Source organism: Chiloscyllium punctatum, chromosome 26 (genome assembly GCF_047496795.1).
Source record: "Chiloscyllium punctatum isolate Juve2018m chromosome 26, sChiPun1.3, whole genome shotgun sequence".
NCBI classification, from domain to species: Eukaryota; Metazoa; Chordata; class Chondrichthyes; order Orectolobiformes; family Hemiscylliidae; genus Chiloscyllium; species Chiloscyllium punctatum.
The window spans coordinates 60,614,554-60,639,721 of NC_092764.1; the positions used below are offsets into that span (position 1 = coordinate 60,614,554).

The following is a 25,168-nucleotide window of genomic DNA, read 5'->3' on the forward strand; positions in this document are numbered from 1 at the left end:
CTCCACATACCACAATAACTCAAATTGGCAACCACATACAAAAGATAATTCATACGTCCACCTGTCCCACTGAGTCCTCAGCAGAGTATCAAGGCCATCAGGTTAAATGTGGACCAGGAAATCTCCTATTGATTATCATATACCATTGTTGGCTGATGAATCAGTGTTCCATGTTGAGCAATAAAAGGAATGGTGAGGGTGCAGAACGTACTCTAGGTTAGAGGATTTCAACATCCACCACCAAGAGTAGCTCAGCTTCAGCTAATTGAGCTGGTTGAGTCCTAAAGAACATTGCTGCTCAACTGGGTCTGCAGTGGGCAGTGAGAACACCAATAAAAAGGGGAATGCATACATGTACTTAAACTCATACTGACTAACCTGCCTGTTGCAGATGAATTTGTTCATGACAACATCAGTTACAATGACTGCTGCACAGTCCTTGCGGAGACAAAGTACCAGCTTCACAATGAGGTTGGGTCCATTGTTAATGTGGCACTTCATGGACCAGATTTTAAACCAGTCTAACAACAGGACTGGGCATCCATGAGATGCCACGAACCATCAGCAGCAGCCACCTCATGGTCTGGCATATCGCCCACAATACCATAACTATCAAGCCATGGGATCAACTCAAAGCATGACTTTCCTTCAGATCTCTACGGAGTCATAATGCACTCAAAACAGTAACGGTTTCTCTCACCACAGCTTCTCCAGCATTCCGTATTTGTTTGATTTCCAGCGCCGCAGTATTTTGCTTTCATGTTAGTTACCCTCCATTTCTTCCTTTCCTATTTATCCCTCAGTCAACCTGTTAACCATATGATTTTTAAAAACTGAAAAAGGTTCATGGAAATATGAGTCTTGGTCTGACACCAACACAAGCAAAGGGGTTGGAAACCAGAAAAACAGACAATGAGCAAGTTGCAAACAGACGGTGTAACTTGTAGATTTGTACAAAAGCAGCCTTGCATAAATTCAGATGAGATTGTGGGGGCATTTGATCAAGATATTTGAAAACTGGGCATGGGGCAGAGCAGGTAGAAACAGACCATTACCACTGGTTGGTAAGTCTAGAAGGGCATAAAATTAACTGCAAAAAGAATTAGGACAGGAATGAGGAACTTTACAAATAAATACACACATACAGCTGATCAGGAGGACATAAGGCACACTATCAGAATTAGAGATTAAAACACAAAAGATATCAATATTTTAGAATCATAGAATCCCTAGTGTGGAAACAGACCCTCCAAAAGAGCAGCTCACCCAGATGTACCCTCATATCCTATCTCTGTAACCCTGCATTTACCATAGCTAACCACCTAGCCCACACATCCCTGGAGAGTATAGGCAATTTAGCATGGCCAATCCAGCCTTTCTTGTGCATCTTTGGACCATAGGAGGAAACTGGAGCACCGAGAAGAAATATGGAGAGAACATGCAAACTCTGGAATGGATCCTGGGTCCCTGGCACAGTGAAGCAGTAGTGTTTAACCACTGTGCTGCCCTCAAGGATGAATACAGAATGTAGCTACAGGTGGCTGAATGTGATTAGAAAAACTTGATGCATAGAATTATCAATACCATTTGGGTCAAAAATGCCTTTAAGCGTGGATTTTATTTCACTTATTTAATTGCAAACTCTATAAGAACAAAGTCACCTTTCATTCACTACTCTCCCTCCACATATACATTTCTATAAATCTGAATAATCTCCTACCACTCTTTGTCAATGTTTTCTGCGAAACGAGTTTCACCTCCCACAATAAAGCTCTGAAGCACCATAGGAAGCCAAGAAAAATGGTGATTTTGTGCAATGCAAGTAGTGAACATAGACACTACCTCTACCAGCTACAAAGAAAGGGTAACAGATGCTTTGCAACATCATCACCTCCAAGTTCCCCTTCCAAACCACACAGAATTTGAATTTTGTAGCACTGTTACTCAATCACTGGAAATCCTGGAACTCCCTAATGCACTGCATTCTTGAGGATCTTCATCATAGGCAACATTTCGTCATGCTCCTGACTCAAACAAGATAATACATTAAAGAGCTTCCAGCAATACATTCCTGACAAAGCCACTTTGATCTCTATGGTAGGGGAGGAAGAGTGTGTAGAGGTACACCTTGAATAACTTGTTATCTTCACATTCCACACAAGCCTGTCCTGAGGGGTTAATTACTGTGAGCACACTCTACTTGGGACATTTTAAAGCTGGGCCCATCTTAATTTTCTCCATGTTTCAGGTAGCACAGATAAGGCTCAATTATGTGAATAGTGGCAGCAATTTTAAACACATGCAAAACGAAATGCTTTCACTTTATTAAATAGACTGTTTTATAAATTCTACAAGGTTAATAACATCAGTCAATTGCTTTACTTTCATAGCGGTGATTTATGAAAAGTGGATAATTGGTACTTTACCAGATTTTGCCATTGTTTTCTCTAATTGTTAAGAAAAAGTAGCACATTCAATCAACCTGTTCAAACATTATGACATTTCCCTACCATTTAGCCAAGAGGAAGGGACATTATCACTCATCCCAAGACCCTCATCACCTTTTGTAACCTCAGCTCCTACTCCAACCCAATTGTGTCATCTCAAATGGTTCTGTCTTTTTCAAAAAAGAAATGCAATTGGTTACCCCCCCCCACCACCCTGTGCCTCCCCCAAAACTCTTCATATGTTCAGACATGTCTTTGGAAGGTGGGATTTGCACCCAGGCTTTCTGGGCCAGAGGTGGGGACAGTACAACTGCACAAGAGCCCTCAAGACATTTTTTTCCCCCAAAAAAGATATTTTCTAATCAACTGGTTTGGAGATGTTATTACATACCTGGAGCAGATGGGACAATAGTCCAGGTCTCCTGGGTATAGAGGGAGGGCCAATATCGCAAGAGCCCTTGTGCAGAATCAGAATCCCTAGTATAGGAGCAGACCATTTGGCCCATTGAGTCGACACCAACCCTCCGAACAGCATTCCACCCATAACTACCCCCCTTTACCCAGTCGCCATAACCCCACATTTCTTATGGTCAATCTATCGAGCCTGCACATCCCTGGATAAGATGAGCAATTTAGTATGGCCAGTCCACTTAACCTGAACATCCTTGGACTGCAGGAGAAAACTGGAGCACACAGAGGAAACCTACACAGAAATGGGGAGAATGCACAAACTCCACACAGACAGTTGCCTGAGGTTGGAACTGAACTAGAGTCCCTAGTGCTGTGAGGCAGCAATGTTAACCACTGAGCCATGTGGCTCTTTTTCGATATTTTCTAATCAATTGGTTCAGCAGCGTCACTGCACATCTCCAGAGCTAGTGGGACTTGAACCCAGTCCTCCTGGCTCAGAGGCAAGGACACTACTACAAGAACTCCTTCAAATGGTTCTTCTTTATGATTCCGCACAATATGTAATCAATCAATCGTACAGTTCAACATTGGTAGGAAGGCTTCAGTTTCTTCCCAGCCCCAAGTGACATGAAGATGAGCATTTTCAAGACCACATGATGATATTACAGCACCAGCATTTAATTAGCTTTCCATATATCAAAAATTCAATTCTCAAACACCATTTTTCCCATGGGAATATTGTGAACAAAAAGAAAACAGACTGATCAACACTGACCTAAAGCAGAACGAGTGAGCGTCCTAAGCAACAATTTGCTTTCAGCTTGGAAGGTGAACAAACGGATCTCAAAACTGGTGACAATAGGTTACACCACTGAGAATTGTTATTACTGTGCAAAAGGCAAAGTGAAAAATAAAGAATTGCAGTCTGACAACTTAGTGCTCAGTAAATCAATTAATTTTATAGTCACAAGTCAACATTCTGCAACAAAATTCTTTAAAGGCTTCAAGTTCACTAATTTTATAAACTAGAAATTTTATTAACACTTGGTCAATCAAAAAAGCAATTTGATACAATGCTGCATATATAAATTCATTAACATTACACAAGTTTCTACATTTGGAATTACTGGAGTAATGCTGTGCATGGGGTACAATCCACTCTGCAATTTCAAAGTAGTTTCACAGAACCCCAAACAGTAGTTTTCAAGTGAGACAGTTTTACTATATCCCTCAGTTGCCGAGTTCATAAGCTATTTTGTAAAAAAGCAGCTCACATATCCACATTACGCCAGCTCTAGTACTCGCCAGTAATGCCCAACTGCACGTCTACACTTCAGATTCTGTTTTACATGATATTCTACATGTGAGGAACAATTTTATTTCCAAGATCCTAGCCAAAAGAAGAGACAGATTATGTGAAAAGGAGGAAAGAGATGGATTGGTTTTAGATAGCTAATCCTTCAGTTTAGTTTATTTTTTCCATTCAAGAAAACCCACAATTAATTAGTATTTCATATTCCAGCTTGTCAGTGATGGTGATCAAACTACAGCTCAATGTTACAGCAAGCAATTAACAGCATGCACTGCTCCACCACAGCTGACACCTATTTTGCAAGGAAATTACGTAACTACCAGGCCTAAAGGTCTGGTTTGAGTTTGAACGGGCGAGTTAGTTTTTAATATTTCAGTAAAATGACTTCGTTTCTAAACTAAAACCCACTGGTGCACAAAAAATGTACATAATAAATCAATGTATAGGCACAGTAAAAAAGTAAAGTCTTATATACTTCAAAGCTTTGGCCTATATAGAAAACCTTCTACTGCATTTTGATCGACAGGCATTTTCCAGCAATTGTGACCAGGATTTATTCACAAGCTAGGTTTAGTTTGAAACAAATAGTTACATAATTTCTGCTTCTGAATTTGGTCAAAGACCTGCAATATAATTAGAACATTAAAGGATTTTAAACAATGCTCGGGAAGAGAATTTGGACAAAAAAAACTATTTTCAAAATATACAGACCTTTATTTACAATTACATTTCACCTTATATAGAATCTCTGAAGCGTTCACAAATGCATCAATATTCGCAGTAAAACAATAAAAAAAATGAACTTTCTTTAAACTGCATAGTTAAGCCAGCATACGGTCCCAGAAAGTCGTGGAGCTAATCAGCCCAGAGTTACATTCATAATATAGTCAGTGTCCAAAGCATTACAAGATTCTAATATTAAGGGCAATAATTTTCAATAAAATCTGAGTTTGGGGTGAGTGGCCTGCCCAACAATATTTGCAAAATGAAAAGCTAAAATTTGTTTAGTGCATGATAATAACAGATGCACGATCAAATAGATAATGCATCTGAACCCCATACTCTCCATTTTCAAGACAGCCTTTGTCAAATTTTTCACATTTTCTTCAGCTGGATATTAATTTCCAACTGCATACATTAGTCTGTACTGTTCAGAGACTTGTTGGGCAAACAGCCAACATTATAATTGTGCTGCACAAAGCCCTGACCCATTGACCAGCAAAGTCAAAAATCACAGCCCAGTTCTTCACTCCAATTTTGTGCAAAGTTTTGTAAGAGGGAAATGCATTTTAATGGAGTTGAGATGTCAGGTACAAGTTTTCCTTACACCCCATATTTACATTTAATAAGGGTGAACTTAAAGCAGCAATTCGTTCAAAACAAAAAACGATGATAGCAGTACATAGGGGTAAGGAAGAGGATTCAATGCATAGCAGTTGGCAGATACAAAGTAGGTAGGTGCAGGAGGAATTTGAAGAGTAAATAAGAATAATTTTGTGGGAAGTTTGTATAGAAACATAACATGACAAACTGAACGTCAAGGATTTACAGAACAGCAACCAATCTTTATGTCTCACTATGTGAAAGGGAATAGCATAACAGAAAAGCCCCTGAACTATTTCCAACATTAAGTAAATTTTTTTCCCATGCTTTAATTGGAGAGTGGAAAGATCAGGTATTTGTCTGATAAGTTAAAGAGTCAAACGTAAAGACGAGAAAGTTAAAACTTTGGAAATGAAGGCCCCATTGTTCCTCACATTTGCTAACATGGAAAATGAACAAAAGTAGTCAAACCTGAATGATCAGTTACTTGCAGCTTTTTGACCATTTTTCCCCACAAATGCTCTTACTTACTAATGAGAAACTGCTTAAAATTCAAAAGCCCAAACTTTATAGTGTTAATACTTCCTACAATGCATAACTGCTTTAACAAGATTTATAGACAAACGTCCAAAAAATATACATTTAACAATTAATAAATATTTATCAACAAGCAATAGAGCTCCCCATGATCAGGCACTTTGTTAGAAAATATGGAGGGGACAATATTTGGACAATTCAGAAAGCAGTGAAGCTTTTTTCCCCACTTCTAAGTGTTGAAGGAATCCTACATGCAGCTGAAGTTGACAGAATTGGGCCTGGCCATATGTAGGAATGTATCTGGGTAGAGATTCTTGACAGGGCTGGCTGATTGACAAGGCATTAATAGTGTAAATCTGGAGACCAATTGGAGATATCAGTGACTCTTCTCAAATATTTCTTCTGGAATTACTGTATGGAATGGGTAGTCCCAAAACCGGCTCGTAATTCCAAATCCTGAATAGGAGAGAAATAAATATTATAATTTAGAAGTTTTGTTGTTCTTGATAAATTCCAAACAACACATGAATACAAATACAAAATGAAGAATGTCATTGAACCATCCTGACTGGAAGGTTCTGGTCAATTATCTGGTTTATATTCAGCTTAGCTGTACACATTAATTAGGCTGTTTGGCTTTATGATGGGAAGGGAATAATCAAGAGCCCTGTGCTTGCTTATATTTGAGTGATCACCCCAATCACAGTAAAAGGTACAAAGGCAGATTATAAAACCACAATCTGATCAGTCTTGACTGTGACAGGAAACTGTTCCCTACCTCTGCCCCTTCCCTCAAACCAAATAACTTTGTCATTTGGGCGCATTGTGAATAGCTCTTTGTGGGTGGCAGAGGTTGATTACATATCATTATTTGAACAGGAAGCAGATTCAAAGTACGTCAGTGCAGAGGGATCTCTATGTCCTTGCGAATGAATCGCAGGAAGTGGCTACGCAGGTGCAGCATAGAATAAGACAAGCGAATGGAATCTTAGCATTTATTGAAAAAAGGATTTGATAGGCATGGACAAGTTGGACCAAAGGGTCGGTTTCCATGCTGTATGACTAACTGTATGTCATCAACAGCATGTTCACACCATCCTGGAAATATTTCCCTGGAATAAACCATTCCCCCATCGGAAAAAAAGGGCAGCATAATTCAAACAAGATATTTGAAAAAACTAGGCGCACAGGATAAATAAAGGAAAGTTGCCTATCCTCCGAATAAAAGTCTCCTCCTCTTAATGAGGGACGCACCTCACTCAAAGGATTGGAGTAACTGGCGATTCATCTTCAGATTCATTCACCCTTTCACAAGGGACAATTGACTGGTTAACTGATGGAGTATTGTGAGAATATTTTCACACATTGCCCCTCTTAGTTCCCTCATTTGTAAAATGAAAAGAAACCTGTACTTTCAATTATCCCACCCATCACACAAGGAAGGTTAGGCTAGCATATTTTTCTTTTTGCACCCAAGCCCCTGAACATGTCAGCAAAGGCTAGAATTCAACACAGGATCTTGGTCCACAATGGAAATAAAACCAAACTGAGCATGGTGGCTCAGTGGTTAGCACTGCTGCCGCACAGCACCAGGGTCCCAGGTTTGATTCCAGCCTTGGGCGACTGTCTGTGTGGAGTTTGCACATTCTCCCTGCATCTGTGGGAGTTTCCTTCGGGTGCTCCAGTTTCCTCCCACATTCCAACGATATGCAGGTCAGGTGAATTGGCCATGCTAAATTGACCTAGTATTAGGTGCATTAGTCAGAGGGAAATGGGACTGGGTGGGTTACTCTCTGGAGGGTTGGCGTGGACTTGTTGGGCCAAAGGGCCTGTTTCCACACTGTAGGGAATCTAATCTAATCAAAAACTGCTGGATGAGAGAGACGAAAAGCAAGCCAGGAACGTCAAGTGTCGGAACAGTTTGATGACTTGGGAAAACATGGCTTCTATCCCCACTCCCCCATTTCATGGAGTTCAATTGCAACAGTGAACGTAAAGAGATGGACTCCAGGTTCAGAGAGCCCAATTGTTTGATACATTAACAAGCTGGACAGGACAAGGTGGGAGAAAGTCTCTTCGCAGGATAGGGAGAGGCTGTTTTCTCTGGAGCATCAGCAGTTGAGGGGTGACTTGATAGAGGTTTGTAAAATTATGAAGGGCATGGATAGGGTAAATAGACAAAATCTTTCCCCTATGTGGGGGAATCCAGAACTAGAGGGCATAGCTATAGGGTGAGAGGGGAAAGGGACTTAAGGGGCAACTTTTTCACGCAGAGGGTGGTGCATGTATGGAATGAGCTGCCAGTGGAGGCTGGTACAATTACAACATTTAAAAGGCATCTGGATGGGAGTATGAACAGGAAGGGTTTAAAGGGATATGGGCCAAGTGCTGGCAAATGGGACTAGATTAGATCAGGATATCTGGTCAGCATGGACGAGTTGGACCAAAGGGTCAATTTCCAAGCTGAACAACTCTATGATAGTGTTCAGTCTTCCAAACTGGGCTTTCCTTTTAATTATTTGTGCTCCAGATGTCACAAACAGAAAACATCTAAAAAAAAGTACAAGTTACTGGAGAGAGAAAAAAAAAAAGAGGGAAAACAGACCATACACAAAACAAAGCCAATACTTGGTCTAGAATAAACTAGAAGTGGGTCTGAAAGATCTTGTGTCTTGAACTGGAGAAGTTGGTTCATAAAGCAGCAAACAAATTAACTGTGCCAAACTATACTGCGAACCTCAATGGATGTTGTGTGCTTTGGTTAAATTACAGTTGGCAAGTCTAGTACACAGTTTTATCCAAGACATAAAACATTCAGGGCTGGAAGGCTAAAAACAACAGGCATAAACCATAAAGCCATAAAATTGAGCCACGAGTAATTTCCCTTCAATTTCTGCTTGCTGTACATGGCACAATCCTGATTGCTACCCACGCATGCAGTTTAAAGGGGGCAATGGTTATGAAGTAGATAATTCAGGATACTGTACAGAAGTAGGACATTAAATGCTTGAAAGAGGTAAATTTAGATTACTAGTTCAAGGTAAACTGATAATAGGACAAGGAGCTAATAATTATGGATGTTTCCAGCACCGGAACAGCCTAAAGCAAGAGATTAAAAATCCTTTATTCAAAGCCAGTTGTATTCTATGGTTCGGAGGAGATGGGGAGACTGTGGGCATTAAAATAAGGCAGTCTTTCATTCACGTGGGGAGGAAGTGTTACTCAACAACGTGCAGAAGTGAAGCCATTAAAAAAAGGGAAATCCCACAAATGAACATTTGACTATCCAGAATTCTAGACAGGCAATTTAACTTCCAAGATATTATTAGTAAGGGTTTATTGGTGAGACTTTTCATCTTACAGGGATCAGCTACTTGCAGCTCACAGCAACCAAAACTACATTCCAATCTCAGAGCAATTCAAATACTTTAAAAAGGTGCAAAAACAACTTTTTTTTTTAAAAAAAAGAGGTTAAACCATTTATCAAACTGAAAATTTCATCTTAAAAATTTGGCTACTTTCCATATAGGTATTAGACAGAAGGAATATGTTCAGGAATCCAAATTTTGAAAAGTCATAATTTTCAAAGAGTATGGTTTAACAGTAAAGGGAACTCTCCACTGGGGCGAGACAAGTGAGAGTTAGCAGGGCACAAATTGGTTTGCCTAGCCTCGATTTAATTACAGCAAAAAAAGCCTATGAACAACTCAGCATTAAAGCTAGTCACAAAAATTACTGAGAAAGCACTTTTTCACATTCCTATACAATGAGATTAATTTCAACTGTAAACAATTTTAAAGGACAGAGTACAAGAAGCTCTTACTCTGAACTTTGCTATACCTGGTACAAACACCAATTTTTAAAAAAAGGATAAATGAGTAATTTTTTTCATGCACGGATGCCTCAGTTGGCAAGATAATTGGATCCCATTGCACATCTCACAATAACCTGGACACCATCAACATTTACCATCACAGTCCTGAAACTCTCAGTAACCCTCAACGGATGTTAACCGTGGGCGTACTGAGCCAGAACTGGACTGGGTTGAAAGGATTATTGCTCTGAACTCAATTTTTCTACTTTCTAATTTATTCCTACTATATGCAATGCTGGACTTGTATTTCTTTATTTTTCTAATTTTTTTTTAAACTAAGATCTTGTTTTGAAGGATCAGTACCTAGGTACCTCGTATCCAAGATGGCGCCACAAGTAGCAACTTATAAACTTTTCACTGTATTCATAAGTACGTGACAAGTAAACTAATTGAATTCAAATCGACATGAGGGGGGAACATCTGGTTCCTCAACTAGAGCTGCCAGCATCTTCCATAGCAAGTCAAATCACTGTGTCTTCAGTGCTGCATGAAAATGCTAGCATAGATTATAGCCTCAAATTCCAGAATGCAGCTTGAACCCGAAAACTAAATGAGTCCAGTTAATAAATCTTGCACTTTTATGACTAATGACATTCTCACTTAGGGGTTTCCTCACCATTCATAAGGAAGGAACAAACAATTGATTAGTTGGGCACATATTGGTGCCAAAATAAAAGAATATAATCTGCTAATCACAATATTAAATAAGGACATGCTAAAAACTTGCATATACCTAATCTTTGGTGTTCAAAATGATGTTTAACATGGTATGCTTTAAGTCCGTAGAGGTAGCTGCCTTTCTTTGGAGATCCATAATGTAGATAATAATGTATCATATCATAGACAACATAGCCACATAGACCTCCGACAAAGATAGACATGCCAACTGCTCCTGGGGCAAGCAAGTGGAAAGCAGCCAAGAATAACACGACAACGAGTGATGCTGGAACAGGCGGGAAGACCAAACGTGAACCATCAAAAGGGGACTGCAGAGAGGAGAGAGAGAATATATTTAATTCTTTACATGACAGGTGCACAATCTTCATGGAACACAACCTTTTAACCTTCAACTCACATGACTAATTTTGCATGCTGATAAAACAGCAACAGCACTATACATGGTTTTCAGCAGTAAGAGCTAGCAGTACATTCACATCTTTAAAATAAAAAGGGTAGGAGAAGGATTACAAAAGTCAGAACCTAGACCAAAATATTTCATTTGTGCTAGAATTCAGGGTATTGAACGATAGTGCTGCAGAGTTAAATAAATGGAAAGATAATGTGCAAAATACATACACGTTTCTCCTTTCTAAACCAGTGTCCCAAACTCTAAACAATGGTCCTGGATGCCATACACAGCCTGGAAGAGGGGGGAGGAGGAGGAGGAGGAGGGAGGAGGGAGGAGGGAGGAGGGAGGAGGGAGGAGGGAGGAGGGAGGAGGGAGGAGGGAGGAGGGAGGAGGGAGGAGGGAGAAGGGAGAAGGGAGAAGGGAGAAGGGAGAAGGGAGAAGGGAGAAGGGAGAAGGGAGAAGGGAGAAGGGAGAAGGGAGAAGGGAGAAGGGAGAAGGGAGAAGGGAGAAGAGAGAAGGGAGAAGGGAGAAGGGAGAAGGGAGAAGGGAGAAGGGAGAAGGGAGAAGGGAGAAGGGAGAAGGGAGAAGGGAGAAAAGAGAGAAGAGAGAAGAGAGAAGAGAGAAGAGAGAAGAGAGAAGAGAGAAGAGAGAAGAGAGAAGAGAGAAGAGAGAAGAGAGAGAGGTGTCGTTTCTTGTTAACCTGGATATCAACTTTCTAAATGTCCAGCCATGAATTATGATTCTGGTTGTATAATGGGTTTGTAACATGCACCATGTGCCTCTGTATCAAAGTAGAAGTCTAGATCAGTCCGTCATCGCTGATTGTGGTGATTTTTGCCTGTATTTTGTACAAAGTAAACATCAATGGCAGGAGCAGTCTCTTTTGGAATCCCCTTAGCTTCGGGGCAGGATGTAATTTACCCTTCACATGATGAGTAATGATTCACTTAATTTGACAGCAGGAGTCACTTCAAGCAGAAACCTCCCTTTTTGGTACCTCTCCACAAATTACATAAGCCATGTGACCTTCACCAGCCCTGTACAATCCCACCCAGAGTCTACAATTGTGCCGCAGATATCCCACCCACAGTCTACAACTGTGCTGCAGGTAAATGTGGTGCAATTTCTGGTTAAACAGCCAAGCCTTTTGCCCAAAACGTCGATTTTGAAGCTCCTTGGATGCTGCCTGAACTGCTGTGCTCTTCCAGCACCACTAATCCAAAGCCAAGGGAATGGGCTGTTAAAATTTGTTGCAGCCAAACAAACAAAAACAAAAACATTCTTAAAACAGCACAAATAGAATGAGGATATTCTTCCAGTGAATAAAAGATCCTCTGCATCGTATTTTTAGGTAACGCCAAAACCATCAATACTTTAGGTGGTAGGAAATTACAGGTTAATCCTGATTGCGATTACTGCCAACCTCCAGGACCCATTGTCTCATGGCAACCCATCACAACACAGTGTCCTGGAATCTATGTGAATGGAATGACCTTTCATAACTGGGTGATGCTCGCTCATAAACAAGATGCAACATTTAACAACAGTTTGTCCAGAGGATTATCGAAAACTTCCATCAAATAAAGCAGATAGTTGCTAAGCTTTTGAGTGAGTCATTTATCACATCGACAAGCAGCAAGTCTATAGTACTGAACTGCATGGAATCTCAGACGCATATTAGCATAGACTTATTGTATAATTAAATTATTACATAAAATATTTTTCTGTCTAAACCTCAATTTAAATAAAGATAGCATTCAGCATACAAATTTTTTAATTCCTTTCCCCTTCCACAGGAGAGGTGCCAGTAAATTGGCAGACAGCCAATGTGGTACTGTTATTCATGACCGGAGCAAGGGATAAAGCAGGAAACTACAGGCTACTATTCAGGAAAGTACTGGAAGCAATTCTGAAGGACAGGATTGATTTGCACTTGGAGAAGCTGGGATCAATCAAGAATAGTCACCATGGTTTCACTAAGGGGAGGGCATGTCTTGACAATTTTTTTCCAAAAGTGGTGACAAAGTGTGCAGATGAGAGTAATACATTCAACATAATTTATTTGGACATTTGAGGAGGTCCAATATGAGAGACTAATAGTGAAGTTAAGAGCCCATGGGATCCAAGGAAATTTGGCCAATTGGATCCAGAAATATGCTGAGTGGCTGAAGGATGTTTTTATGACTTGAAGCCTGCATCCAAATAGGTCCTGCAGGGATTGGAGCTGGAGCCCGTGCTGTTTGTGGTTTATATGAACAATTTAGACTTTAATGTACAAAGGTTGACCTGTTCAGTTGACAAATATGAAAATTGGTGGGTGGTAAATATTAAGGATAGGTTTAGATGGTTGATCTTGAACATTGCAGACCAATTATCAGAAGGGCCTTTTTCTATACTGTAGACCTGTATGATGCTATGGAATGTGAGCATCACTGGTTGGATTAACATTTATTGCCCATCTAAGTGGTCCTTGAGATGGTGTAGAGCTACCTTCTTGGACCACTGCAGTTCACTTGGTGTAGGTACACCTGAAATGCCATTGGGGAGGGAATTCAGAATTTTGACCAAATGGCAATATAAATTCTAATGTGCTTGGTTTGAAGGGTAACCTGCATCTAGTAGTGTATTCGTATGCCTGCCACTCTTATCCTTCTAGATGTAGGGATTTGGGATTGGAAGGTGCTGTCTAAGGACCTTGGGTGAATTTCTACAGTGCATCTTGCACATCATAATAGCAAAACGCCCAGTGTATCAGAGGTGGAGGGAATGGATGCGGTGTGAATCAAGTGGGCTGCTCTGTCCTGGATGGTGTCAAGCTTCGAGTGTTGTTGGAGCTGTGCCCATCCAAGCAATTGCAGAATATTCCATCCCATGCCTGACTTGTGCCTAGTAGACGGTGGACAGGCTTTGAGGAGTCAGGAGGGAGTTACTCGCTGCAGGATTCTCAGCGACAGTTTTCATATGGCTTGTCTAAGGGAGTTCCTTACATGATGGATGAAAGTTCTAGTGTAAGCCCATTAACTTGACAATTCATAGTCAAAGGGCTTTCAAAACAACCATCGTAATTTTCAGAAGGCACCATAAACGATTACACTGGGGAGCAATGGGGAACGATGTCAGAACTGATGGAGATATTAAGTTTAGCACTTCTCTGAACTAAAAGGGAGTCACTTTAAAGTAACAGAAATAATCTTTTCACTGTAATTATAAATGGAAGTATACATAATAAAAATGCACATCCTACAGCCAGCATTACTGTTGAAAATGACGACACCATATCGAAACACCATTAAGTTTATAAAAATAGGGCTGCTCTCCTGAAGCACATCAATTGACAAACCTATTTTAAGTCACTCCACATTGAATACTTTAAACGCATATTAGGTACAGACCAGGGCAGAAGGGATTGACATAGAAGGAAGGAAGGAATAAAGTAAAATATTGCAGATGCTGGAAATCTGAAACAATAGAGATAGTCAGTAGTATCTGTGGAGAGAGAAATGTAACATTTTGAATCTGGTACAACTCTTCTTCAGAATTCCAAACTCTGAACATAAAGAATCTTCATACCACACTTGACACATTAATTCTCTTTCTCTCACCACAGATGCTATCAGATCTGCTGACTCTCTCTAGCATTTTATGTTCAATAGAGATAGAAGCAGATTAGCGGTGCATGAAATTTGCCAAAATTTGGGAGAAGATTTGAAGACAGTGTATAATTTATGGTTCCCATTGAATAAAACAAAGAAACAGTACAATTTCTAACAGAAAAACTGGGGTACCACCAACGATGTGAATCACACACATGCCTTTGAAACAGTGTGCGATTTAGAAGCCTTTTAAGAATTTTTTGTTTTATTTAAAATGCAGTGTCAAATTGAAATTTCCAAAAGCATATGCTTTCAAGAATTTGTGCAGGAATCTCATTATGAAAACTAAATAGTAGCAGCCCTACTTATAATTTCACATCACGCAGAGTTTATTGAAATCACCTTGTGGTGCTGCCCATGGAGCATAAAGTGAAGAGTGATGAGGTAGTAATTGCTGGCCGGTGGTTTCATATGGAAAACATATCGATGGATCAGATACTCAACTAGGGACCACAGAAACATTCCAAGCACGAACAAAAAGGGGAAGCAGTACTTGTGGACGGGAATGGAGTATTCTGGAGAGAGAGGAAAAAAAAACATCAATCCAGTCCTGAAGGGTCACCTGACCTATTAACTCTGCTTTCTCACAGATGCTGCCAGACCTATTGAGTTTTTCCAACAATTTCTGCTTTTCAGCATCTGCCTTTTTTTTTGTTTTTAAAATTAATCTTGGCTCTTCTTACAGATTTTAGTCCTGGAAGATATCCACATTCAGAGATTAGAAATCTTGCAATGCTCCAAGTTACTGCTCCTCTACCTTCCATTTTTAAGCTAGTAACGAGAACATTTTAATTTTCCATTTCTCCCCCGGCCAATCTGCCCAACCTGCGCATCTTTGAACTGTGGGAGGAAACCAGGGCATCCCATACAGACACAGGAAGAATGTTCAAACTCCCCTGGTCGACGTGCAGACAGTCACCAGAGGTTGGAATTGAACCTGGTCCCTGGCATTGTGAGGCAGCAGTGCTAACCACTGAGCCACTGCGCTGCCAGTCTTCAACATTATTTACATATTTCTCTTCAGTGAGAAGATAGCAAGGGACAATTCAAATTTTTAAATGCCCAGAACTAACCAGATATACATTTTAGAATCTACATTGCTTCACAGGTAATTGCCTTGGAAGGGGAAGGTTTGAACATTTCAACAAAACATTAAATACTGCACAAGAAAAAGTTAAGGTTGCTTTCGGTCTACAGATGCTGCCAGATCTGCTGAATTTTTCCAGCAATTTGTTTTTGGTCTTGATTTCTAGCATCGAAGTTTGTTTGTTTTATTTTTGAGTGTTTAACTCACTGCCATAATCTTTCCGGTGTACCCATCTTGACATTCTGCTCCTCTCTGACAGGATTTCCATTCGGATCTTTTTCGCCTGTTTGGTCATTGCTTTTACCATTGCACCTGGTGTTTGTCACTTATCGTTCAACCTCCCCACCCTATCTTCAGCACGTACACCAACTTTTCCCGAGCTACAATCAGTTCTGAAGGAAGGTCAATGGACCCAAAAGATTAACTCTGGTTTCTCTCCACAGACGCTGCCAGACCTGAGTTTCTCCAACAATTTATATTTTGGCATTATTTAATGTGACACACTATTACACATATACCTCCTATTGTGAAACAGCAGTACCTTGTGAGATGGATGTGAAAATTCGAGTGTTGCCTTGAGCCAGTTCAGTGTAGCAGTACCAACTGAAGAAAATAACAACAGGAGTCCAAACCAAGGGTACCATATACCTGCAGAGAGAAAGAGGGAGGGCATCGAATGAAAACACGATCTTTACCATTCCACAAATACCACATGCTAAAGTGAAATGGATCCAGTATGGACAGCACGGTGTGGATCATGCTAGGATTACCTACAGCACATCTCCATCTTACTGGTTGTATTTCAACTCTCTCACAAAGGCTAGTTAGCATCTCAAATGGTACACCTTTAGGAAAGTCTTTAACAGACCAGTTAAAAAGGAGCTACATTGGGTTAGGGCTTTCTACATGAATATCGTATGCAAGGCATACCATAATTCCCAAGACCGGGGGCTGAAAGAGGACAGGGATATCAGAACATGTATATACAACGCTCAGGATCAGAGACTCAACAGGTCAAATCAGAAGTTTTGGATTTTGTTCAATCTCCACAAACAATTAAGAAGGAGCTTAAGTAGTAATGACCTTTCCTTCATTCATCCAACCACTACAAATGTAATCCTTAGAATTCATAAGTCATTATGATCTCTAGAACATTGTGATGGTCACAAATATTATATCATAACATTCTCTAAAGAAACAGACTTTGGGTTGAGAAATTCTCCATCTTTTGTATAGATTATATTAATTTACAATTTTTTCTCAATGGTCTCTCAAACGTACGTGTACTGTTTAGTAATCTATAACTTTCAGTTGATTGGTAAGTTTATGCCTCATTCACTACCTTGTTGCTGACTTTCTAACCCAACCTGTTTGTTTGTATCAGTTATCACAAAGTCAGGATCAATGCCAGTCAACTCCCTTCACAGCATAAATAACTTTTTAACATCCCTTCAGCTTTTTAAATCTTCTAAATCACAACTTTCAAGATGGATAAGCAGACCCACAGTTGCTGTTCAATCTATACCCCCATGGCAGTAAATATTCTCCCAGTCTTACCTGACCTGGACTGCTCCAACAATCTGACCAATGCCTCATGCAGAAATAAAATAACGTTATTTGATTTATGTGCCGTACCTTGCTAACACAGCTTCATGGTTATTTTAACACTGCTTCAATTGATCATCACATCATAAACACATCTTTTCCTTTTACTTAAGTTAAATGAGCTATTACGCATCAAACATTTATTGCTTAGTGTTTCCATAATGTTTGGTCAATGGTTTTATAACTGTTGCCAGCGTTCTGAAAATCAATAGTATCCCTTTTAACTCTCTTCGGATCAGGATTTCATTTAATATTCTCTTCATTTTGCACACATCCTCATCTAGCTTTTTCTTCATGTTGAATTATTTGTTACACATCTGTCCAATAACTTAAACAAGTGTGCCAATTTGACTGGAATAGTGGTACTGTCGCTAGGCCTGTACCAGGATGCCCAGATTCAATTCCCACCCGCTCCAGGTGGTATGTAGTAACATCTCTGAACGGATTGATTAGGAAAATAGGTTAAATAATCAAATGTCATACCTAGCACCTCCCATATTGGGCACATTGACTACATTGTATTAACTCAAGTGGTATCAGATTGAAAGGGAGTGTGAAAGTGGGGAGGTGGGGGGGAGCTTTAAAACCCTGATACAATGTAACTGAACCAGCCTATAACATGCTAAGCCTTCAAGAACAGCATTTTGCTTTCACATTTTCTTCAAAGACTGGTAATCATTCATAAAACAATTGCACCTAAAATTCAGGTTGTCATACTTAACATCATAAAATTACTCTAAATTACTGCAGTGCAGAAAGCATTAAATGCATTTTAGGGAATAAAAAATATAGGACTCAAAAGTATAGTCTTATTCCTCTTTCCAGGTTTCTGACCAGTAACAAGTTAATAATCTAACTAACCATCATCTGGTCAGTTTGTTTTTTCCATTTGGAAAAAAATTTCACAAAACAAATAAATTGCATATTTTAAGAAAGAGCTAAGATAATGCATGCAAATAAATTTATTTCCCAGTAAAAGCAGCAATTACTAGGAAGATATATGCTACTTATTTCCTTAGAACCAAAATTAATTTTGAAAAGGGGATGTGGTCTTTATAAGCAAACATTGATCGAACCAAGATGAAAACAAATATTATGAAACAAGATTGATCTTGACAGAGAGTATATCCTGCATTTATGGGAAGTGGATTAAAAAGGGAAGATTGACTGATAATAACTTGCTCCTAGGAGTCTTGTATGAAGTCTTGATTGGATCTTCAACATAACAGAGCTTCTGGAAACTTGAAAGGAAAAACTGATGATTGCACCAAGATTGAGATCATCACTCAAGAATTCCAGTTAACCAAGGGCAATTTGGCCAGCTACAAGTGCTGGCCCAGCTAGCAATACCCATATGCCCCACATGAAATGCTTTAAAATCCAATATTTTACAGAACAGGAAAATTAGAGCAGCTTTATAACTAAAAAAGACAGACATCTCTTCACAAGCCTTGAGCTGAGGAGTATGACCTTTTAAAAAACAACAAACATTCTCAAGATCAAATTTGCTCATGTTCCTGACCTGTACTCAAGGTTACATTACTCCAAAACAGAAGCGGAATTGAATAAAACCAATCCATTCTAGAGGAGCCAAGCCTATCACAGTGAGGTGATTTTGACAAAATTTTGACAGTGCAGAATTTGACAAAAAGGCCATTAACCAAATGGTCTGCAACAAAACCTGGCTGATACTTAAAAATAAATATACCTTAGCAGAAGTTTCACAATCATCTTTCAAAGATACAATCTTCATTTTAAAACACTAGCAGACTTTAGGAAATCAAAGAGAATCAAGATGACAACTTAGCAGCTTGGCTAATAATCAGCGATACAATAGATTTATTGATTCTCACTTAACAGATATAAAATATGCACTTCCCAATGAAAATCAATGGCAAATTAAATAAAGCGCCCTGCAATCGGTTTCTTAATTCATCTAGAATGAAGTTTATCTATCACAGATCAAAACTATTGGTATTATTGTGACAATCTAACTTCATACAGTCATGAGTTGTCTTTAATTCAGGATCACAAGTACACTGACCACTTTTGGGGTTCTTCCATAATGTAAAATTGTGCAAACGTTTCCAAGTTAATTGATCTGGCCTCAAGGAACTCACCAAGACTCTCACTGCCCTGTGCAAACTTTATTTGAGCAAAGGTGGTGTTTGAAATAATTGATAAGTGAACAGTTCTCAGAGGGGAGATGCCATTATGATGAATTCAACAGCCTCAAAACAAAATTCTCAAATATACAAAACATTGAAAATTTTTTTGTGATTCAACCATTCCCAATTTTGATTATAAATTACAGACATTCGTCATTGCTCAATGCCAAGCAATGGCCATCTCCTGTTTACAATCAACTACAAGATCACGTGGGCGGCACGGTGGCACAGTGGTTAGCACTGCTGCCTCTCAGCGCCAGAAACCCGGGTTCAATTCCCACCTCCGTGAACAGTGTGTGGGGAGTTTGCACATTCTCCCTGTGTCTGCGTGGGTTTCCTCCCACAGTCCAAAAAAAATGCGCAGGTGAGGTGAATTGGCCATGCTAAATTGCCCATAGTGTTAGGTGAAGGGGTAAATGTGCGGGAATTGCTCTTCGGAGGGTTGGTGTGTACTTGTTGGGCTGAAGGGTCTGTTACCAAACTGTAAGTAATCTAATACAAGTCATTATTAAACTCCCACCATCATCTTCAGGGATTAGGAGCAAAAACAACTTGATTAGTCATAAAAGAGGAAGTCAAAAGACTAGGAATTCCACACAGGGTAACTCAGCACCTGACTTCCCAATACCTGCCCATCATGCCCAAGGCACAAGAGTGCATTGGAATAGTCTCCGCTTTCCTGGACAAGCATAACTTCAATAATTCTCAAGCAGTTGAAATAACCCACTCGTTCGGCAGCTTCAACATCCACTCCTTCCACCAGTGGTGCAAAATTGTAGCAGGGTATACCATATTCAGAATACATTGTAGCAACCAAGGCTTCTCTGACAACAGCTTCCAAACTCACAGTCTCCATCATCCACAAAGATGATAGCAGCTGATGCATTACAACACAAGCAAGTTGTTCTCCAAGCCACACCCAATAGTGACCAGGATCTATGATTGATGTTCTTTCACTGTCACTAGGTCAAAATTAAAAATTAAACACCACCAGGTTAGAGTCCAACAGGTTTATTTGGAAATACAGGCTTTCAAAGTGTTGCTCCTTTGTCAGGTAGCTAGTGGGCAGGATCATTGGATACTGAATTTATAGTAAAAGATCATAGTGTCATACAACTGATTGAACAAACCCAGATTGCTGTTAAGTCTTTAACACTTAGAATGGGGATGCTGTTTTCAATTCATTAATATGTAAACCCTGGAACTTCTCTCAGTCTGACTCAAGGTTGGGATACTGAGACTCTAACCTCACACCTTTAATACATTGTCAGAGTTGAGACGGCACAGTTTTTAAAAATAAAACCTTAAAGTTATCTCAGGACTTGACTTGGAAGAAGTCTTAAGATTTACATGTTAATGAATCAAAACCTGCAACCCATTCTGCGTGATTAAAGACTTAACAGCATTCTTGGTTCGTTCAAGACGTTGCATCAGTTGTATGACACTTGGATCTTTTACTATAAATTATGTGTTGTGAGATCCTGCCGGACCTCCCCCCAGCTACAAGAAGAAGAAGCAGCGCTTCAAAAACTTGTACTTTCAATTAAACCTGTTGGACTATAACTTATTGTTGAGAGATTTTTAAACTTTGTCCTCCATTCCAACATTGGCACCTCCACATCACAAGTGTGAGTCACAATCAGCATTGTAGATGTAGCTTCACAGTTTGGGTAAAGGTGAGGAATAGCAGGGGAAGGGAGTCACATGTTGGAGTGATCTACAGGCCTTCAAAGAGAAATCACAATGAAGGAAGAAATATACAAGAAGAAATATTGGTTACTTGTGGTAAAAGAATAGCAACAATAACATGTAAACTGGAAAAATCAGACTGGCAATTGTAACTTCAATGATGATGAGTTCATAGAATACTTTCTGATATTATTACATTGACAAATACATCTGAAACGGACCACAGAACAGGCTCTGCTCTGGTATTGTGTAATGTGACTGGAATACTTAATGACCTCAGAGTAGTGATCATAGTGATTGAATTTCACAACTACCTTGAAAAGATAAAAGAATGGGCACAAGTCTTTTTTTTAAACTTATAAAAGGGCAACTACGTCAGCTTGAAACCTGAACTCTCTGAAGAGAAGTGAGATATTAGACTTGGAGATGGATCAGTAGAAAAGCAGCAGCAGACATTTAAAATAATGATTCAGAATAAATACAACCTAACTATAAAAAGTAAGATTTCAAGGGAATAATCCACCATCCATCGATAACTAAAATACATGTATTTCTTCTAGAACTCGATAGCTGTATTCTTGTGCAACACTGCTTCATAGAAGAATCACTCTACATAAACAGCGCTTAAAGTGTTGATGACATAATCACGTTACAGCCAACATATTTTAAAAATTTGCACGTTAGAAACAGCATTCTCAATTCGTCAGCCATATTACAGCAAATTCACGTTAATGAAATGCACCTTATAGCAGAAGCATCTGTAGTTAAAGAAAACATCAAACTTAAATATATACTCTTTCCTTAAGGAAAAATGAGTGGCAGGTCAGAAAGCAATGACAGAGAACCACTGAAAGGTTACAGAAGTAATGAGCAAGGGAGTGAGCATGACTTTGTTAAAGGAAAATAAAATTTAACCAATTTACTGAAGTCCTTTGAAGGAGTAACATACCTAACAACATTGTGGATCTGCTTTTGGCACAGTGACAGCAGTTCAAGAAGGCAACTCACCACCAGGAACAGGCAACAAATGCTGGTCCAACCAGTGATGACTATGTCCCAGAAGTTGTTAAAAGGTAAGCAGGTAGATGCTCTGTACTTGGGTTTCCAGAAGGCATTTCACAGAATGCAACACAAAGACTATAGTATTGCTGAAGAAATACACATTTGGTAGAATTTTTGTTTTGCACTCGTCAGGACAATTCATAAGAATACTAATTTAAAGAAGAAACCATACTGAATAATGAGAGTGTTGACTAGGTGACAAGGGGACTCTGGCAGGGGCATTGCCATGGAGAATGCATCCATTAGTGCTGATTGGCTGTTAACAGCCAGCCTTCATTTAAATTTGAAAGCAGGTAGATTGACACTGATTTGTCAGGGCATATTCCTGAAGAATGAACCACTGGATGGCTGTTACCTGTTGACTTCAGTTGAAATAGGTTTAAATGAGTTTTTTTTTGGAATTAGCAAGATGTGGTGGGTTGGGTCCCATAGAGGTCAGTGCTGAGCCCCAAACATTTTATACTTTAAATCAAGGACTTAGATATGCGGGCAAAAAGCACGGTGGCTAAATTGGCAGATGACACCAAGGTAGGCAGGAAAGTATGGTGCAGATGACATAAGGTTTCAAATGGAATGGAGTCTTGCTAGACTGTACAAGGCATTAGATTGACCACCCCTAAAATACAGTGAACAGCTTTGGTCCCATTATCCAAGAAAAGATTTTCTGGGATGGAATGCAGTTCTGAGAAGGATCACCAGGTTGCAGGGATTTGAAGGGGTGATGTTCAGGACGCTATGCCTGTAGAGATGCTGTGAAGTTAATTCCCTTTGTGGGAGATTCTAGAACCAAAAAGGCAAACGCAGCGTAATGGGTCACCCATTTAAAACAGTGTGAGGAATTCTCTCAGACAGTAGTCAATTAATGGAATTCTTTGCCACAGAGGGCTCCTAGGGGTGGGGTAAATATATTTAAGGGTGTGATGGAGTCTTTTTTTCTAAATCTGTAAGAGAATCAAATGTTAAAGTCAGAGATAGACAAGAATGTGTAATCCAAAACACCACCAGATGAGCCATAATCTTACTGAATGGCACAGCAGACTCAGGGCTGAATGGTCTTTTATTGTTAGTTTGCATGTTCCTACGTATTTACTACTTGCACTGCAATTACAGACAGGCAACTAATACTACCCTAGCTAGTGACAACTACATCACAAAGTTTAAAAATTGCAACTTCAAATTTCAATATTGATCCATTTTCTTGGTAATCGAAAAAATACTTTCATCCAAATTCATTCCCAAGACCTCTTCTTTTAATTTGTTAAATTACAGTATATTTTAAATCCAACAGTTGAAATACAGAGGCATACAGCCACTTCAGACTCTTACCAGGCTGTTTTGGAGCAGGCTTCAACAAAATCGGAGTAGAAGAGGCGGATGGGACGATCTACTGGTTGATGAACCCATTCATCGTACTTCTCACGCAAGTTCCCAACTTGCCACAGGAGTGGTTTATTCCAGTCCACTAAGTCCTAGAGGATTAGGATCAGACAGAAATGCCATATTAAATACTTTGTCAGTATCTTAAACAAAAGGAACACTGGCCACTGAACTAACCGCAGTGCCAACTTCAGCATCCATTGCAAAAACCAACCTGCTTTGTGGCCTTTGTAAATTTAAAAAAAAAAGTTCCCACTTCAGAGATGAAAATTTTAACCACTGACTACAAAACCCATGACAGAATCCCATCAGAGTGAAAATGAAACTGAAACTTGACTTGAAACATGAAACTTTGGGTCACTTTCCATTCAATTGTTTCATTAACAAATTAGCTGTGTTCTATGGATGGTTTTTCCTTTTTAAATTGTCTAAAAAACAGGATTTAGACAATTAAATTTGGAGGCATTATTGGGATATTCAGCAATAAGGAGCTAAAACTGATGTAATGAACTTGCCAAATCCCATAGGCTCCATCACTAACTCTGAATAACAGATACAAGATTGACCTTTTCACATGATTTCCAACTCAATGCTATACAAAGCTTTTGCAACATTTCTAATGCTCTGGTCATGGAAACTGCAATGGTCACAAGTAATTTGCTAAAAGTAAAACTAAACATTTCTCAGGCTCTGATTTTCACATGAGATTTTAGTTCATTTGCTGTAGTTGATACAAGAGTGTGCACAAAGACAGACAGACTATCACACAGGTATTAACATTTTTCCTTTCAATGCCTTCAACTTGTTGGGTTTTTTTTTTGAATACTTGAAATTAAACAAAAAAGGATTCCAAAAGCAGCCTTTACATTCGACCATTTCTCCCTCAGGTCAATGATTCCTCTTGTGCAAACTTACATAGTTATTAATCCCAGGAGCATTATGAATGAGCTGTAAAACTCTTCAAATTGGTAAAGCTGGATTTGAGCTAGATATAATGTTCTGACAGCCCTATGTGGCTCACTTACTATAAAGTTTGGTCACCCCTGGTACAAAAATTTCAAAAATAAAACCAACGTGATTTCAAAAGATCACTTAAGAGTTAATCTGTAGTACAATTAAACAAATCTTGAAGATTTAAAAAGCTTCAAATCCCTTGCCCTTAAAAAAAAACATTCCTTTTGGAAATGTGCTTTGGCTCACAGAATAGAAAAAGCAAAGACAGGAGCTCCATGTTGGAGATGCTAACAATTAACAAGCCTAGGAAATGAAAGAGACTAAAAAACACAGAAGCAGAGAGACAGTTGATTGAAAAGGGTGGCAAATAAATTTGAAAAAGTTATGTAAACTTAAGTGTTGATTTCATGTTTGGGAGATTAAATATGGATTGCCAATCTAACAGAAAATTTTAATCTGCTTCCAAACATAAAGGAATGCAATATTTCAAAAACCAAAACAGAGGAGAAATTTCAAAACTATTGTTCTGCACATATAACTGGATTGACAAAATACCCTTCAGTGAAGTTTTATGCTTTGTTAAAAATATGACTTCGCCAA

The 25,168-nt window shown here is 39.2% G+C and overlaps 1 protein-coding gene across 1 annotated transcript in view; it reads right to left on the bottom strand.

Annotated features, from left to right (window-relative positions):
- Window positions 1-3,871: 3,871 nt before the first annotated feature.
- The window catches only part of fa2h (fatty acid 2-hydroxylase), a 115,847-nt gene continuing 94,550 nt past the window's right edge, over window positions 3,872-25,168 (bottom strand). The window contains exons 3-7 of the mRNA XM_072547528.1: window positions 23,564-23,706; window positions 16,255-16,361; window positions 14,969-15,141; window positions 10,638-10,890; window positions 3,872-6,486 (exon numbers count right to left, since the gene is read on the bottom strand). Of these exons, the coding sequence (XP_072403629.1) occupies window positions 6,407-6,486; window positions 10,638-10,890; window positions 14,969-15,141; window positions 16,255-16,361; window positions 23,564-23,706 (756 nt within the window). The 3' untranslated portion in view covers window positions 3,872-6,406. The remainder of the gene's footprint in view (window positions 6,487-10,637; window positions 10,891-14,968; window positions 15,142-16,254; window positions 16,362-23,563; window positions 23,707-25,168) is intronic.